The 18,851-nt window shown below is 43.0% G+C and overlaps 1 protein-coding gene across 5 annotated transcripts in view; it reads left to right on the top strand.

Moving 5' to 3' along the window:
- The window catches only part of ralgps2 (Ral GEF with PH domain and SH3 binding motif 2), a 144,219-nt gene that overhangs the window by 27,395 nt on the left and 97,973 nt on the right, over positions 1-18,851 (top strand). For 4 of the 5 annotated variants that reach the window (XR_006832051.1, XM_046300692.1, XM_046300689.1 and 1 more), the window contains exons 2-4: positions 6,724-6,835; positions 7,174-7,278; positions 12,370-12,420. Coding sequence is in view for 4 of the 5 variants with exons in the window: in XM_046300692.1 (XP_046156648.1) it covers positions 6,788-6,835; positions 7,174-7,278; positions 12,370-12,420 (204 nt within the window). In the remaining variant the exon portion in view is untranslated. The remainder of the gene's footprint in view (positions 1-6,723; positions 6,836-7,173; positions 7,279-12,369; positions 12,421-18,851) is intronic. The other variant, XM_046300691.1, reaches the window with a different exon arrangement.

The raw sequence follows: 18,851 nt of genomic DNA, 5'->3' as shown, positions 1-18,851 counted from the left end.
GCGCGTCTACCTGGGCTTGTTTGAGTGTTGTGATAGTGTGTTAGAGCAGCACAGACTCTCTACTTCTCAATCTTCAATACCATCATACTTTTCAACACCAGGGACTGAAACTTCACCGCCATTGTGATTTCTTTTTTTACCCAGCATTTGGCTGGTTATGGCTTTATGCCCTGATCATTTCCACTATCAGCTGTCAATCATCCATCTCTGTTCATGTTCTCCAGTGACCTCCTGTTACTCCCACTCAGTCAATAGTAACTCTCCCCTGGGGGCTGGCCTTTTTAAACAGTCTGTCTGCCCTTGGCCAGTCTGCTCTCCCATTGGCTCTTGCCGCCTGTCTGTTGCAGATGATTAATAATCATGTTTCACTCGGATGCTGAGGTGTGTGAGGCAAAGTCGTCATTTGGTTTTCAGTCTGTAGAAAAGCACCATGGTTGCTAGGCAACCAAGATGCAGGCAGGTGGCGTGAGCTGCCTTGGCAAATGACTGGATTCTGCAAACTGTGTGTGTCCCCTCTAGCAGTGTTGCCATAAAATGCTCACATAGATGAGATGGCCTACTTGATGAGGGTCTCTCTTGGGACCAGCAACCCCCTTTCCTAATGTGAATCTGAGCTTCCTTCCCCACTCAGTAAGCTTCCTTCCCCTGGCTCAGGGGGAACCAATGGCATGTTAAGTGATGGTGTGAAGAGGCTTTCACTGTGGCTGCCGTGTGCTCAGACACCGTCCTGAATAACAGGACACTCACACCTCTCTTGTGCCCCTAACCTGCTGTGTGACAGTTTGTATCGACCTGCTTACAGTGGCAGGCATGCAGCCACATGCTGTGTGTTTGAGTCATTATTGTGTGTGACTGGCTCAGTGGCCCCTCTCTCAGCTCCTGTTCAACCCCCCCCCCCCCCCTGGCTGGTTGTGGCTTTATGCCCTGATCATTTCCACTGACTGACAAAATTAGTTCTGAGTTTGCGTAGGCTACATGTTAATGTCACTGTTACTAGCTGTTCAGCAATGGCACTTGATGAAAATTGACTAATGTTGATGCTATTCGCTCTGGCTGTAAGACTATAAAAGAGATGTATGCTATCATGTGTTTCTCAGTGTGCTCAGCACAGTGAGCACACTGACCCACTTTGGGCCTGTGCAGTCTGCACAGTTTATAAATGCATGAGACTGGCTGGCGTAGACAAACACAGTGCTGCTTTAGATGCTCAATGTTTCTACAACTAGGCTTATCTGTCTGCAGAAATTAAAGCTTATTAGAGATGCATATGATTTACTGTGATCTGTGGGATTTAGCTTAGCGTTAGTGTATGAGAAAAGCCACACATTAAGGGTGTCATAGACCCAGTCCTGCACTGCTGGGGGACTGCTGGCTATAAGACACTCACAGCTTTTCACTGACACGCATGACCTCACACTGTCACATGCCTGTTCATTTACTGGATGCAGCAGCTGACCCCGATCTCACACACACACACAGCTTGTCTCATAAGCAGTGACACTGCACAGCTAACTGTCACACCAACAACACGCCTATTTGTCTGTGGGGACTAGTGACTCATCACTGAGCCAGACTAACTGACTTACACTATAGAATGTGATTGTTGGAGATATGAGATTATAGGACAGCTCACATTGGGTCAGTGACTGGCCTGACCCTTTCTAGGTGGAATGAGTCATTGAATGTGGCAGAATGCTGTGGCTCTGCTCTTTCCTCAGATCAGTGTTTGTGCAGTCTGTCATTGGCTGTTCTTTCTCTGTGGGTGTGAGGCATCTGTTGCCCTCACGCACAGGCCCCGTATTTGTAAATGCACACACCCTGAGTAGAGGCAGATGACCATATGGTTTTCAGTTTCCGCTACTTTCTGTTGTAGAGGAGCTCCCTGGGGCTTAGAGGACAAGATGGGCACATGAGAAGGAGGGAGGAGACCGGGCCCACTGTCTGAAGGGTTGAGGGTGAGGAGAGAAAGTTTGTTGAGTGATAGGTCAACAGGAGAGGGAGTGAGGGAAGGTCAGCATTTTAAAACGTGTATTTTTCCATATAGACACATGCACTGAGATTGTCTGATGCTTTCAAATGCACTGTTTGATTAAATAATTAACACACAAATGACGAGTGAGTCCGACCGCAATAGATTTGATTGTGTCGGGCTGAAATGACAGTGACAGACTAGCACCCGTTGTCTCCTCTTGCTGCAGCGACCACCACATAACATCAACAGTGTTTATAGTGTTGTCTCTCTCCTCCTGCTGCAGCAACCACCACAGAACATCAACAGTGTTTATAGTGTTGTCTCTCTCCTCCTGCTGCAGCGACCACCACAGAACATCAACAGTGTTTATAGTGTTGTCTCTCTCTCCTCCTGCTGCAGCAACCACCACAGAACATCAACAGTGTTTATAGTGTTGTCTCTCTCCTCCTGCTGCAGCGACCACCACAGAACATCAACAGTGTTTATAGTGTTGTCTCTCTCTCCTCCTGCTGCAGCGAGTGTTTATAGTGTTGTCTCTTCTCCTGCTGCAGCGACCACCACAGAACATCAACAGTGTTTATAGTGTTGTCTCTCCTCCTGCTGCAGCGACCACCACAGAACATCAACAGTGTTTATAGTGTTGTCTCTCCTCCTGCTGCAGCGACCACCACAGAACATCAACAGTGTTTATAGTGTTGTCTCTCTCTCCTCCTGCTGCAGCGACCACCACAGAACATCAACAGTGTTTATAGTGTTGTCTCTCTCCTCCTGCTGCAGCGACCACCACAGAACATCAACAGTGTTTATAGTGTTGTCTATCTCCTCCTGCTGCAGTGACCACCACAGAACATCAACAGTGTTTATTCCCTCAACTCTTGTGTTGTCTGCATGTGACCAATAGGCTATACGTCAGGCCCTATCATTATAACCAATTTATTGATGCGATTATGAACTCTGAGACAACCACCACAGAACATCAACAGTGTTTATAGTGTTGTCAAGAAAAGGACCAAGCACTGCGTGTATATTATGTGTGCCAAACGGGTGCTGTTAAATTATATTGTCATATTACTGACCATTTGGAACAATGTAAACACATTTATTACAGCAAAGACTAAAAACATGGCATAAATTCACAGAACAAAATCATTGCATTTAAAATCAGTGTTTATGCCAGTGAATGATTGTTGGTACAGTAGCCTCCATTGAAATATAGCCAAAGTGAGTTATGGTGGATTTTTGGCCTGCAAAGGCTGCTATCCTAAGTCTGCTAATTATGACATTAGTTATTATTGTAATAATAACAATGAGATAAACAAAATGGAGGGTTATTATAAATAGTTTTTCTGACAATTTGGAACAGTGTAAACAACACTAAATAAAAGTATAAATAATACCAGAGAGGCTGTTCTAATGGGGGGGGGTTTATAGCCTTTTTCACAGCACAGCAAAGTATAACAGTAGACAAATGTGTGAAGTTGTTTATCCGGCATGTAGTTGTGTGAGGCTTGGTGCTCACAGAATCAGTAGGCTATTAAACAAACTCAGTCTTTATTTATGTATTTATTTATGAATGATTTATAAAGGCACTTTTTAACTTAAGCTATTGATTTTTAGACCTAATTAAGTTGGCTTCATCTCTCCTCACTTTGACAATTAAGGCAAGGGCTGTTTTCTCATCTCCTAACTCTGCTGCTGCCTCTGCCACATTGTTCTCAACACCATTATGCTGGTTAACTTTGCTATTGTTCACATAGCAACTTGGTCTAGGAAAAGGAGCCAATACAACACACAGCGCATGGATGTTTCAGAACGGGGAACAGCAACCGCAATCCAATGCGGGAGAAAGCACATTTTTAACCAAATAATATTGTTTTTAGTAGCGTTTGCAGCATTGTTCTTACTTAATATAACCATATAAAATTTCAGTAGCTCATGTCTCAGTGATGGACTGTGCCATCCCCACAGCCTACACAATGGATTAGTCCACTCTGACAGGCACCAATCAAACAGGTGTCTTGTACACCACAAAATGGTTGTTTTATTTTTTTTTTGGTTGCTGCTCGACTAGAGAAATCTCGGTCAACCAAACAATCGACCATTCGACTAAATGGGGTCAGCCCTACTGGAAATAGAACAGGGTAGTGAAGGGTTTAGTGCGAGACAGGGTGGGAGGGCATCGAGCAGGACCCTCAACCCTTTTCCTAGAGAGCTACCCTCCTGTAGGTTTTCGCTCCAACCCCAGTTGTAACAAACCAGATTCAGTTTATGAACCAGATAATTATTATAATGTGCTAGATTAGGGTTGGAGGGAAAACCTATAGGATAGTAGCTCTCCAGGAAGGGGTTTGGAGAGCCCTGGGATAGAGAACAGGGGAAAGGATTTAGAGGGACTTGCTAGGCCTGGCTGTTGAGTCAGGATGATGAGTCATTGTGTTTCCAGGGGCCCCAATCTTTCCTCTTCAACACTTCCCCTGCTACATGCCCCAACATGAGGCTTTCAACCCTCTACCCCTCCTCTTCTCCATTCAGGAGCTGTCTGGTTCATCTCCGGATTGCTCAAAGGCAGGAACATCAGCTGATCCACACATTCCCAAATACAAAGCGCATTATCCAACAGTCTAACAGGCGATGCGATGTTGCTCGACCAACTTGGATCTAGGAGGGGGCGATGTGTTCATCAGAGCTCTGAGATGCTGTGTTAATGTGGACTCATCTCTGTGTGTGGCTCTACTTATCAGCAGCCAGATTAATAAATAAATATTTTTTTACCACTTTTTCTCCCCAATCTCGTGGTATCCAATTGGTAGTTAGTCTTGTCTCATCGCTGCAACTCCCGTACGGACTCGGGAGAGGCAACGGTCGAGAGCCATGCATGGCCCGAAACACAACCCAGCCAAACCCCACTTCTTCTTGACACAAACCCAGAAGCCAGCCGCACCAATGTGTCGGAGGAAACACCGTACACCTGGCAACCGTGTCAGCGTGCACTGCGCCTGGCTCTCCACAGAAGTCGCTAGTGCGCGATGGGACAAGGACATCCCTGCCCGGCCAAACCCGGGCGACGCTGGGCCAGTTGTGCGCCGCCACATGGGTCACCCGGTCGTGGCCGCCTGCGACAGAGCCTGGACTTGAACCCAGAATCTCTAGTGGCACAGCCTTAGACCACTGCACCACTCGGGAGGCCCAGCAGCCATATTTGTGTTTATGACGTGTGTTATAAAATATTTTTATGATGTCAGGAAAAGTGTATTTAATCAACCGGGTGTATTTTCTACCCATTTTTCTACTCTCAGCCTTGGAGTGGTTGTTTCCCTTGCTCTGCATGGGTAACGCTGCTTCGAGGGTGGCTGTTATCTATGTGTTCCTGGTTCGAGCCCAGGTAGGAGCGAGGAGAGGGACGGAAGCTATACTGTTACACTGGCAATACTAAAGTGCCTATACGAATATCCAATAGTCAAAGGTTAATGAAATACAAATGGTATAGAGAGAAATAGTCATGTAATTCCTAGAACTACAACCTAAAACTTCTTACCTGGGAATATTGAAGACTCATGTTAAAAGGAACCACCAGCTTTCATATGTTCTCATGTTCTGAGCAAGGAACTTAAACGTTAGCTTTCTTACATGGCACATATTGCACTTTTACTTTCTTCTCCAATACTTTGTTTTTGCATTATTTAAAACAAGTTGAACATGTTTCATTATTTATTTGAGGCTAAATTGATTTTGATGTATTATATTAAGCTAAAATAAGTGTTCATTCAGTATTGTTGTAATTGTCATTATTACAGATAAAATAAAATAAATCTGCCGATTTAATCTGTATCGGCGTTGAAAAATCATAATCGATCGACCTCTAGTCTCTACTGCTCCTGCTGTCTCTAGAGAGTTGAAAACAGCAGGTCTGGTGAACAGGTCAGGGTTCCATAGCCGCACTATTACATTGACACCCCCCCCATTTGTATTGTACACTGCTGCTACTCGCTGTTTACTATCGATGCATAGTCACGTCACCCCTACCTACATGTAAAAATGACATCAACTGACCTGTACTCCCCCCCCCCCCACCCGCATATTGACTTTGTATCGGTACTCTTTGTGTATAGCCTCGTTATTGTGTTACTTTCTATTGTTTTATACTTTAGTTTATTTGGGAAATATTTTCTGAACTCTTGAACTGCGCTGTTGGTTAAGGGCTTGAAAGTAAGCATTTCACAGAAGGGTCTACACTCTTGTTGTATTCGGCGCATGTGACAAAGTTTGATTTTGGTGAATCTGACTCATTGTCAAAGTATCCCTTTAAGCCTACAAGTCTCTATTATACGATGCTCCATGATGGTATGAGGGGAGGGGGGGGGGGCAATTGTCATCCTCTGGGGTCGTAGCATAATAATGGCCTACGCAGCATTTTTATACATGACCCTTTAAGCATGATGATGTTAATTTCTTTATTAACTGAGGACTCTCACCTTTGTGGAAGCACCTGCTTTCAATATACTTTGTATCATTCATTTATTCAAGTGTTTCCATTATTTTGGTAGTTATCTATATTTCGTATGTTTCTCTCTCGCTCTCGTCTGTATCTCTCTCCACATCTGAAGTGAATTGCTTACCAGTTTCATCCACAAGGTGGCACTGTTGATCCAGGGTCTGATAAATTAAGCATTAGATTTTTACAATTTAGTAATTTAGCAGACATGGGTTTACATGTAGTTTCTCTTTGTCATTGTAATTGTTTGTGTGTCCAGAGTGCACACACTGAGGATGAGGATGAGGAGTGGTCTCCTGCACTAACAGACTGATGGTGTGGGAATGATGGACCTCCCCAATGGCCAATCAAGCATCACCACTGCCTCTGAGGTGAGACACACACACACACACACCTTTATCTCCTAAACTCCTTACATTCTAATTATTAACATTTTGGCAATGAAGCCCTTTATCTACTTTCCCAGAGTTAGATGAACTCGTAGATACTTTAGTACATAAAGGAAGTAGGAAAGGCCTCTTGCCAAAATCCTGAAGTATCCCTTTAATTTCTGTGTCCGTGCAGGGCTTGAACATAAGTGCATTTTAGTGTTCCCCCAGGAGAGGTTTGGGAAACACTGATATAAAGAGCATTGTGGGTGTCAATCAAACCCCTATTTCTTTGAGCTTTTAGTTTCCCATGTTCCCTGTCCTAACGTGCATGTCTCCAGAAGAGCAGCAGCTCAGAGTCTCTCAGTGAGAAGGGTTCTGAACTGAAGAAGAGTTTTGATGCCGTCGTCTTCGATGTCCTGAAGGTCACCCCGGAGGAGTATGCAGTAAGTAGCTACCTATCCAACATATTGTGTTTGTGTGTGTAAGGAATATTACTTATGTGACCATGAGACACAAGAGGGAAGGGGAATGACAATGATGCATTTGGGACAGTCTTTTAGAAGGAGGTGTAAGTGGGTGAGTTCAGGAAGAATTGATGTGTGTTGGCAGTAGGGGACACTTGCCCTAATTTCCTCTGACATGCTCAATAGAACAAGGCCTATCTAAAAGCTACAGCTCCCAGCCTCCGATGGATCAAAACAATCTGCCTTAATATCCTAGACAGTCAGTTTCCATGACGTCAGACAACATAAACCAGCTCACTGCGTATTATAGACGATCACTCTGTAGAGTATAACGAATGGCCTGTCATTTACCTGCTTTTCCCTGAAAAGCCAAAGCGCTGTATATTATTTATTGGAGATTTAGATCCATTGTCTGACTGGTTTTTCTGCAGGCAGTACGGTTAGAGCATTACTGCAACGCAGCTGTTTTTTGATGTGATTAGTGCAGCAGCTCGTTATCGATGACACAGGTCCTCTGGTTAAGTATTTAGGAAGGTTCCATACTCGATGTTCTAGACATAACTCTAGTTTGAGCCACCCTTCTCACTGTTGGGAGTCCTCTCCCCTGCCTTGCACTACCCTTTCATGTTCAAAGATCAAATAGGGGGTGCTTATATTTGTCCTGTTTCACAAATGTGAGAGTGTGTAACCTGTACAAGTGTATGGTATGAAATGGAAATGTGTTTTTTGTATATCCCACTCTACCTGAGACACCGGAGCAATTAGGGGTAAGGGCAATTCCACGGTAGCGAAATTATGATTTAGGAGCTCTAATGCTATAATTTTATAACCAGCGTTTCAAATGCCAAACTGTCTTAATCAGGGTAATTGTTTTAAATGTATTTCAAACAAATTTCAAAACAAACCATACAACTACTACTTTTACAATTTCCACTGAAAAATGTGCAGAATTAATCAAAAATCTCTCTCCGGGTTGAATGCGACCACGTTTTCCTAAAACTAAATATCCGCTCCGAATTAAGATTCATAGGTGTCTGCAGAAAGAATGGGGTGTCAACTATATGACATGGCACCTTGAGTTTTGAAAATATATTTTGGTTATTAAGTAAGTGAAGTGAATTTACACCTGATAATGGAATTACATCATGGGTCCCTCATCTGTACGATACCGAAATGCATAATTTTGAATATCAATGACATTCAAGTTTGGATAACACAGTAGAGTACAGTACAATCCAGCAGAGTAGAGTTCAGTGCTGTAGATAATACACTTATGTTAGAACAAAAATATAAACGCAACATGCAACAATTTCAAAGATTTTACTGCGTTGAAGTTCATATAAGGATATAAGTCTATTGAAATAAATAAATTAGGCCCTAATCTATGGATGACTTGGAGTACAGATGTACATCTGTTGGTCACTGACCCCCCCCAAAACAAAAACAAAAACAATACCAGGAAAGGACATGGATCAGGAAATCAGATAGTATCTGCTGTGACCACCATTTGCCTCATGCAGTGCCACATCACCTAATCATAGAGTTGAGCAGGCTGTTGATTGTGGCCTGTGCAATGTTGTCTGACTCCTCTTCAATGGCTGTGCGAAGTTGCTGGATATTGGCGGGAACATGCTGTCGTATGCGTCAATCCAGAGCATCCCAAACATGCTCAATGGGTGACCATGTCTGGTGAGTATGCAGGCCATGGAAGAACTGGGACATTTTCAGCTTCCAGGATTTGTGTACAGATCCCTGTGACATAGGGCTGTGCACGATCATGCTGAAACGTGAGGTGATGTCAGTGGATGAATGGCTTGACAATGGGCCTCGGGATCTCGTAATGATATCTCTGTGCATTGAAATTGCCATTGATAAAATGCAATTGTGTTTGTTGTCCATAGCTTATGCCTGGGCTGGCGTGGTTACACATTGTGTGTGGTTGTGAAGCTGGCTGGATGTACAGCCACATTCTGTAAAACGACATTGGAGGCAGCTTATGGTAAAGAAATGAACGTTTACCTTCTCTGGCGATCGTGGTGGTGGACATTCCTGCAGTCAGCATGCAAATTGCATGCTCCCTCAACTTTTCTGTGTGACAACTGCACATTTGAGTGGTCTTTTATTGTCACCAGCACAAGGTGCACCTATGTAATGATCATGCTGTTTAATCAGCTTCTTGATATACCACCCCGTTCAGGAGGTTGGATTATCTTGGCGAATGAGAAATGCTTACTAACAAGGATGTAAGTTAATTTCTGCACAACATTTGAAAAAATAAGCTTGTTTTTTAGTATGGAACATTTTTGTGATTTTATTTCAGCTCATGAAACATGGGACCAACACTTAACATGTTGCGTTTATATTGAACATTTTCAATGTATTGTACTACAGTGCTTTTCAATGTCCATGGACGTTTGGTGTGGGTGAGGATGCTGGTTACAGGAAATGGAGGTGTGTCGAGCTGGGAGAGGTGACATTAGCTGGATAGTGAGAGATGGAGTTGTCCAGGTTCTGACTGTAACACTTTTTAGTTCAACCAGCAGACAACAGAAATACACACCAATTATGAGCTGAACATAACAGTATGTCAGTGGAAGGGAGGACAGTAGCAGGTGACCCAACTGGTGTGTGATTGTGACAACTATAATAACTCTGTAGTCTGTTCAGTTGCAGTATTTCTGTTACTGGTTTCTGGGTAATTCCATTACCAATTTGGTAACTGAATTGGGAGTTTTAATCACCTTCAAATTCATTAACAAAATTGAAATCAGTAACTAATTGGTCGGTCAACCATTACTTGTTATTTCTGTAAACTTTTAACCTCGAGAGAGAGAAATTAGAAAATATTTTAAAAATGCTAACGGAATTACAAGGCAATCTTAATCTTAAAGAATGTGAACAATTTCTCAAACTAAATAAGTGTTAATAATAGTTGGTAGGGGTTTTCCTTCATAATTATTGTTTTGATGTATTTCTGATAGCCTTTGGCTTTTTCTGGTAGATGTTTTCTGAGACCCCTTTTCCATCTCTTTATCTAGAAATCCAAGTCTTTACATTTTTTTGGTATGGAAATGGTTGAAAAATGTATCTACAGTTGAAGTCGGGAAGTTTACATACACTTAGGTTGGAGTCATTAAAACTTGTTTTTCAACCACTCCACAAATGTCTTGTTAACAAACTGTAGTTTTTGCAAGTCGGTTAGGACATCTACGTTGTGCATGGCACAAGTCATTTTTCCATAATTGTTTACAGACCAGATTATTTCACTGTATCACAATTCCAGTGGGTCAGAAGTTGACTGTGCCTTTAAACAGCTTGGAAAATCCCAGAAAATTATGTCATGGCTTAAGAAGCATCTGATAGGCTAATTGACATAATTTGAGTCAATTGGAGGTGTACCTGTGGATGTATTTCAAGGCCTACCTTCACACTCAGTGCCTCTTTGCTTGACCTCATGAGAAAATCTAAAGAAATCAGCCAAGACCGCAGAAAAAAAATTGTAGACTTCCACAAGTCTGATTCATCCTTGGGAGCAATTTCCAAATGCCTGAAGGTACCACGTTCATCTGTACAAACAATAGTATGCAAGTATAAACACCATGGGACCATGCAGCCGTCATACCGCTCAGGAAGGAGACATGTTCTGTCTCCTAGAGATGAACGTACTTTGGTGTGAAAAGTGCAAATCAATCCCAGAACAACAGCAAAGGACCTTGTTAAGATGCTGGAGGAAACGGGTACAAAAGTATCTATATCCACAGTAAAATTAGTCTTATATCGACATAACCTGTAAGGCCGCTCAGCAAGGAAGAAGCCACTGCTTCAAAACCACCATAAAAAATCCAGACTACGGTTTGCAACTGCACATGGGGACAGAGATCATACTTTTTGGAGTAAGGTCCTCTGGTCTGATGAAATAAAAATAGAACTGTTTGACCATAATGACCATAACAATGGAGGAAAAGGGGGAGGCTTGCAAGCCGAAGAACACCATCCCAACCATGAAGCACCAGGGGTGGCAGCTTCATGTTGTGGGGGTGCTTTGCTGCAGGAGGGACTGGTGCACTTCACAAAATAGATGGCATCATGAGGGGTAAATTATGTGGATATATTGAAGCAACATCTCAAGACATCAATCAGGAAGTTAAAGCTTTGATGCAAATGGGTCTTTCAAACGGACAATGACCCAAGCATACTTCCAAAGTTGTGGCAAAATGGCTTAAGGACAACAAAGTCAAGGTATTGGAGTGGCCATCACAAAGCCCTGACCTCAATCCTATAGAGAATTTGTGGGCAGAACTGAAAGCATGTGCGAGTAAGGAGGCCTACAAACCTGACTCTGTTACACCAGCTCTGTCAGAAGGAATGGGCCAAAATTCACCCAACTTATTGTGGGAAGCTTGTGGAAGGCTACCCGACACTCTTGACCCAAGTTAAACAATTTTTAGACCTTGCTACCAAATGCTAATTGAGTGTATGTTAACTTCTGACCCACTGGTAATGTGATGAAAGTAACAAAAGCTGAAATAAATCATTCTCTCTACTATTATTCTGACATTTCACATTCTTAAAATAAAGTGGGCATCTGAACTGACCTAAAAACTGGGATTATTACTCTGAATAAATGTCAGGAATTGTGAAAAACTGAGTTTAAATGTATTAGGCTAAGGTGTATGTAAACTTCCGACTTCACATGTATGCCTTCATTTCCCCAAAATATGTTTTTTTTAGCATTCTTTTGACACCCAATTTGATATGCCCTTAATTACTTCACGTGTTGGTGCTCGTGGGTCCTTTTCGATGAAAGTGCCTTTCTCAATGGCAGATCGACAGATTTTTGAAATAGCAACCTTTCAGTTACGAGTCCAACGCTGTAACCGCTATGCTACTTCTCCCCAAAATATGGGATTTATCCTGGAAGTATTGAATAAAGTTTGGAAAGCACCGCAATGATGTCTGGTCAACTCTTCATTCCAAATCTGTGGCCCAAATTACAGCTCTTCATCTCCCATTCTCCCCTCTCTCTCGGTCTTCTTTCTCTGTCTTGTCTCTCTCTGTCTCTTTCTCCAGGGTCAGATCACACTCATGGATGCTCCAGTGTTCAAAGCCATCCAGCCTGAGGTGCGTTACAGTACAGGACTGTCTGTTTTTTTCCCCCCTGCTTCTCCTCTTACACACACACACACACACAGAGCATATGTTTTACTATCCTTTTGGGGAACTGTTTTCCCTAAACCTAATCCGAACCTTACCCCTAAACTTAAATAGCCTTTGTCCTCGTGAGGACGTGCACAATGTTTAACTATCCTTGCGGGGACTTCTGGGGATTTCCAGTACCCATGAGGATAGTAATACATGCCCACACACACACACCAACTCTCTCACCCTTAAATGGCCTCTGTGAAAGCCAGTGTATGCGCTTCCTCTCTGTAGCCTTGTTAAGGGAGTTGACAGGCCTCAGGGCTAACAAGTGTTTAGGTTTGGCCACAGCCGACCAGTTGAAGCAGTAACCACACCACCGCTGTGGTCAGATGCAACTAGGAATCACTTTTGGTTCTGATTGGTTAGCAGTGTAGGCCTCTTCATTCCACCTATGCTCAAGCTACATTTGGCCCTTGTTTAAGTTAGAAATTGAAGTAAGGATTTATTTGAATCCTTAAGAGTATACCTCTTCGGGATTGGTGTCCCGTCCATGGGACTGTTGAGCTAATGTAGGCTAATGCGATTAGCATGAGGTTGTAAGTAACAAGTACATTTCTCAGGATATAGACATATCTGATATGGGCAAAAAGCTTAAATTCTTGTTAGTGTAACTGCACTGTCCAATTAACAGTAGCTATTGGTGAAATAATACCATGCTATTGTTTGTGGAGAGTGCACAATTTTGAACAAAGTTATTAATAAACAAATTAGGCACATTTGGGCAGTCTTGATACAACATTTTGAACAGAAATTAAATAGTTCATTGGATCAGGTTAACACTTTGCACATGCACTGCTGCCATCTAGTGGCAAATCTAAATTGCAACTGGCCTGGAATAATACATTATGGCCTTTCTCTTGCATTTCAAAAATGATGGTACAGACAAAAATACAAAATAACGTTAGATTATTTTTCTTTTACCAGATCTATTGTGTTATTCTCCTACGTTACTTTCACTTTTCCACAAACTTCAGTGTTTCCTTTCAAAATGGTACCATCCTTGCAGATCCTTAAGAGGTTTTAAATCTGCAAGACTTGAACATGGTTGTTTAGCAATGATCAACAACCAGTTTGACAGAGCTTGAAGAAGTTTTAAAAGAATAATGGGCAAATATTGTACAATTCAGTGTGCAAAGCTCTTAGACTTACCCAGAATGCCTCGAAGCTGTAACCACTGCCAAATGTGATTCAAACATGTATTGACCCTGGGGTGTGAATACATATGTAAATGAGATTTTCAATACATTCGCAAACATTTCATTTTGTCATTATGGGATATTGTGTGTCGATGGGTTAGTGAAAAACAAATCTAATTTTGAATGTGTGGAATAAGTCGAGGGGTATGACTAGTTTCTGAAGGCACTGTACATTTACTGTTCTTTTTGACAAATCTGTTAATGAAATCTGACAATACTTTGGATACATTCAGTAACATGATAAGAATATTCCTGGAAAATGTGGAGTAGGTGCAACATAAGCCAACTAATTGGCTAGTTCGATTGAGAGGACTAACGGGTTTCCCTAAGTGGCCACAAGAATGCACTGTTCCTAAGTAATTTCAATGCAGTTTTATGACTCAAAGAGGAGTCTTTCACTTTAAGGTGCTTTGTGAAGCTGTGCTGTTGAGGAACTAGAGCAAGCGCACTTGTAGTTTTTTTTGTTTGGAACACTACACTATCCCCACCCTCACACAACCACTGTAGTTTGCGCAATCCCAAAAATAGTAAATTATCCATTGTAATCTGGGTCAGGTGGGCATAATTTGAAATCCTATTCCATTGCCAACATGACTAGCTAATTTATAAAATACAACATTAGTGTAAGACTTTCACAATGCAATTCAGGGAAACCGATCGTAGTTTTGGTGCGCATAGAAATGCGTCATAAGTGCATTCAGGTGTGCGTGGCGTGCCAAATTTTCTCTTTCTGTTCAGAACAACCCAGGGTATGAGGCCATGTCATCTTGTAACTGTACATCAAGCATCGTGATCATAAACATTGATTGTACAGATATGGAAATGTTAAGTGCACATTTGGACTCACAGGTGTTTGGCTAGCTTGTATGACATCAAAGCGGTATTTATTATAATCCTCAATCTCATCTCTCAAAATACATGGAGTACTCTTAATTTACAGCATTTCCCTTACTCAGGCAACCAAAAATGTGCTAAAGTTGCCCAATTAGTGTGAGGGATTGGGGCAACTTGTCACGCGAGGTGCTCAAGTTCAGTTCGGCTGTCAGTCAAATCTCATAAAGCACTGTGAAGCGCAAAGCCAGAGCTCTGTCATGTATAGCATATAGCATACTGCCACTGCGTTCCAATTTAGGCATTTGTTAGTGCCCAAATCTGCAATTTTCAACCCATACACGAGGAAAAGGTTAAGAATATGATCATGATTAAGGTTGGTGGTCAAAATGGATTTGTTGCTAGCCTGTATGGTGGGACATTTCTGGCTGCCTGAGCCCTCCTTTGAATCACCTTCCAATGAAAGGCAGTTTTACTGTTGTCTCTGTTGGGGCCATTCCACAGCTCTGCTACCGAAGGATTTAAAGAGACTAACATGCCCTTGTTTTCTGTTCTGTTTGACTGCACACATACTGACTGACTGAGCTTTATAAGGCATTTGATGATCTCTCCTCACATTGAAACCCAATGTAGTGCTCTGGGCCCTTCGCTTTTATGAGAGCTGGAGAGGGAGATGGAAGGAGGGGAGAACAGTAGAGGGAGATGGGGAATATGAGGAAAAGAGAGGATGGAGGGAGAGCAGAAGTGACATTAAATAACGTGAAAGTTGGGGGGGGCAGGGAAGATGGCGACAGTAGAGGTAAGTGGGATGGATGGAAAGGAGAGAGCAGAGTGACCCTGTGTGTGTTGGCACAGACCGAGGCTCTTACTGCTCTGTTTCTCTCTGATCGTGTGTGAAATAGCTCCTTAATACAGAGGCATCGCTGAGTTGACATCAGCTACAATTTGTACTCCTGTCACTCCTTTTACTCACATCTAGAATGGGGGAAAACATGTGTGTCTGTGTGTCCTGTTATATCACTCAGTGGTTTATCTGAATGTATGAATATGAAAATGGTGAATGGGATGTAGTTTGTCACATTAAAATACTGAGTTTATCTTTTAGTGTCCTTTAAATGATGTCCTGTTATGATACTGAAATGTATTGTCCTTCTGCTACCACTCTGGAAACAAGCCACGACTAGAGCCTGATCACTCACTGACTCTCTCACAGCGGCCAAATCCTTACTGGATATGTCTAACTCATTTTTTGGGGGAACTCTCTCATTGACGGCAGTACAAATAAGTCAGTTATGCAAGTTTGGGTTGAAAATCTCATTGAAGAATTTTAATGGTACATGACATGGCAAGTTTTATGTAGCAATGAAAGTAGGGCTGTGACGATACCAGTATCAATTTTTTTCTTCTTGTCAACAATGAAACCCCCAAACTCTTTGGTCCTTGTAAAAACCTAGCGTATGTGAAATATTGTGTGCTATAGCTTGGAAAATAAATAAATGTGACTCTGACATGTTTGTTTCCAACATTAGGGCTGTTTTCTGAAAGAAGTTAAATCAGCGTCGTGTTTTGTTTCCTTGCCGCAATACTAACGAGTCTCGCAATACTGGTATCGTCCTGGCCTTAAATGAAAGCTGATACTACTAATATTAATAACTTTGTCCAAACTAAGACTTGGCACACTACATGGAAGTCTGTTTTCCATGAAGTGATGCCTTGAAAGTCTTATCCAGACCAGTGATTCACTAGTTTAACCGTGGATCACTTATAATCTTTAGTCTGTCTCAACTGTACCTTTTTCTCACAACACAAGACCCTCTAAGACATTAATGTTGACGTCTTGCATGAACTCATTATTTTCAGCAAACTTAACATGTGTAAGTATTTGTATGAACATAAGATTCAACAACTGAGGCATAAACTGAACAAGTTCCACAGACATGTGACTAACAGAAATTGAATAATGTGTAACTGAAAAAATGGGGGGTCAAAATCAAAAGTAACCGTCAGTATCTGGTGTGGCCACCAGCTGCATTAAGTACTGCAGTGCATCTCCTCCTCATGGACGGCACCAGATTTGCCAGTTCTTGCTGTGAGATGTTACCCCACACTTCCACCAAGGCACCTGCAAGTTCCCAGACTTTTCTGGGAGGGAATGGCCCTAGCCCTCACCCTCCGATCCAACAGGTCCCAGACGTGCTCAATGAGATTGAGATCTGGGTTTTTCGCTGGCCATGGCAGAACACCGACATTCCTGTCTTGCAGATAATCTCCCACAGAACGAGCAGTAAGGCTGATTGCATTGTCATGCTGGAGGGTCATGTCAGGATGCGCTTGCGGAAAGGGTACCACATGAGGGAGGAGGATGTCTTCCCTGTAACGCACAGCGTTGAGATTGCCTGCAATGACAACAAGCTCAGTCCAAAGATGCTGTGACACACCGCCCCAAACCATGACGTACCCTCCACCTCCAAATCGATCCCGCTCCAGAGTACAGACCTCAGTGTAACGCTCATTCCTTTGACGATAAACGCAAATCCGACAATCACCCCTGGTGAGACAAAACCACGACTCGTCAGTTAAGAGCACTTTTTGCCAGTCCTGTCTGGTCCAGCGACGGTGGGTGTGTGTCCATGACGTCTGGTGAGGACCTGCCTTACAACAGGCCTACAAGCCCTCAGTCCAGCCTCTCTCAGCCTATTGCTGACAGTCTGAGCACTGATGGAGGGATTGTGCGTTCCTGGTGTGATGTATGTATGTACTGATCCTGTGCAGGTGTTGTTACATCTGGTCTGCCACTGCGAGGACGATCAGCTGTCCGTCCTGTCTCCCTGTAGTGCTGTCTTAGGCTTCTCACAGTACAGACATTGCGATTTATTGCCCTGGCCACATCTGCAGTCCTCTTGCCTCCTTGCAGCATGTCTAAGGCACGTTCACGCAGATGAGCAGGGACCCTGGGTATCTTTCTTTTGGTGTTTTTCAGAGTCAGTAGAAAGGCCTCTTTAGTGTCCTAAGTTTTCATAACTGTGATCTTAATTTCCTATTGAATCCAAGATGGCGTAGCAGTAAGTCGTCCTGTCGTGTCGTGTCCCTTGTGTATATCGTTTCTTTTTCGTTTTTTACATATTTTTCTTCGCATATCTCTATAAAAACATTTAGCTAAACCTAAGCTTCCAAATACTCTCCTGCAACCCGCCTCACCCAATGTAGCTATTTTTCCTAAAGTATTTATATTTACTTCGGAACCGGAACCCCTCAACTGAAGCTAGCCAGCTATGCTAGCGGTCTTCAGCTAACCGGTCATCAGCTAACCTTCAGCCCGGAAAGCTCTCGCCAGTTCGAACAACGCGACTCTAACCAGAGCATAACGGACCTATTTATTTTTCATCCCCGGATTCCCACCGCAAACGGAACATTTTTCAGCTGGATCTTCACAACTAGCTATCTAGCTAAACCGCAACCCCGGATGATCACTCCTGGCTAGCGTTTCCACCCACTTAGCTTGAAGCTAGCCCGGCCAGAGCAGCTGTGCTACCACCGTAGCATACTCCTGGACTACAATACCCGGGCCCACGACCGGTCTATCGATGTCACCGCATGAAGAGGAATAAAGACTCACACCATCGCGACGTCCCCCAAAGGCTAACTCTCGAGCCCTCGCTATCTCCCTGCTTGCTAATTCGGCCTGCTAACTGCTAGCTTGTCTAGCTCCGGTCCGCTAACCGCTACCTTGTTTAGCCCGGGCCTACGAACTGTTAGCTTGTTAGCACAGGCCTGCTAACCGTCTGAATCGCCGCGTCCCAAACACTCACTGGACCCATATTTACTTTCTATCTCTGTTTGATTTTTAATTTGTTTATACCTTCCGGAAACCTGCCTCACCCAATGTGATACGGAATCGCTATTATTTTAAATATTTTTTTTTAGAACACACTCAAGAACCTCCAGAAGCTAACTAGCTACAAGCTATTTAGTCAATATTAGTTTAAAAAAAACCTGGATAACACTCGCCAGTCCAGCTTCCCTGCCCCATCCACCGCTGCCCCATGGACACTGATCTCTTGGCTACATAGCTGATGCACGCTGGACTGTCCATTAATCACGGTACTCCATTCTGCTTGTTTGTTTTATCTGTTGGCCCCGTTACCTAGTCAACGCCATTTTTTACCTGCTGTTGTTGTGCTAGCTGATTAGCTGTTGTTGTCTCACCTACTGTTTTAGCTAGCTTTCCCAATTCAACACCTGTGATTACTGTATGCCTCGCTGTATGTCTCTTTCAAATGTCAATATGCCTTGTATACTGTTGTTCAGGTTAGTTATCATTGT

Source organism: Oncorhynchus gorbuscha, linkage group LG15, assembly GCF_021184085.1.
Source record: "Oncorhynchus gorbuscha isolate QuinsamMale2020 ecotype Even-year linkage group LG15, OgorEven_v1.0, whole genome shotgun sequence".
Lineage (NCBI taxonomy): Eukaryota > Metazoa > Chordata > Actinopteri > Salmoniformes > Salmonidae > Oncorhynchus > Oncorhynchus gorbuscha.
The sequence above is the reverse complement of the archived record's forward strand: the minus strand, read 5'-3'. Positions and strand labels throughout refer to the sequence as shown.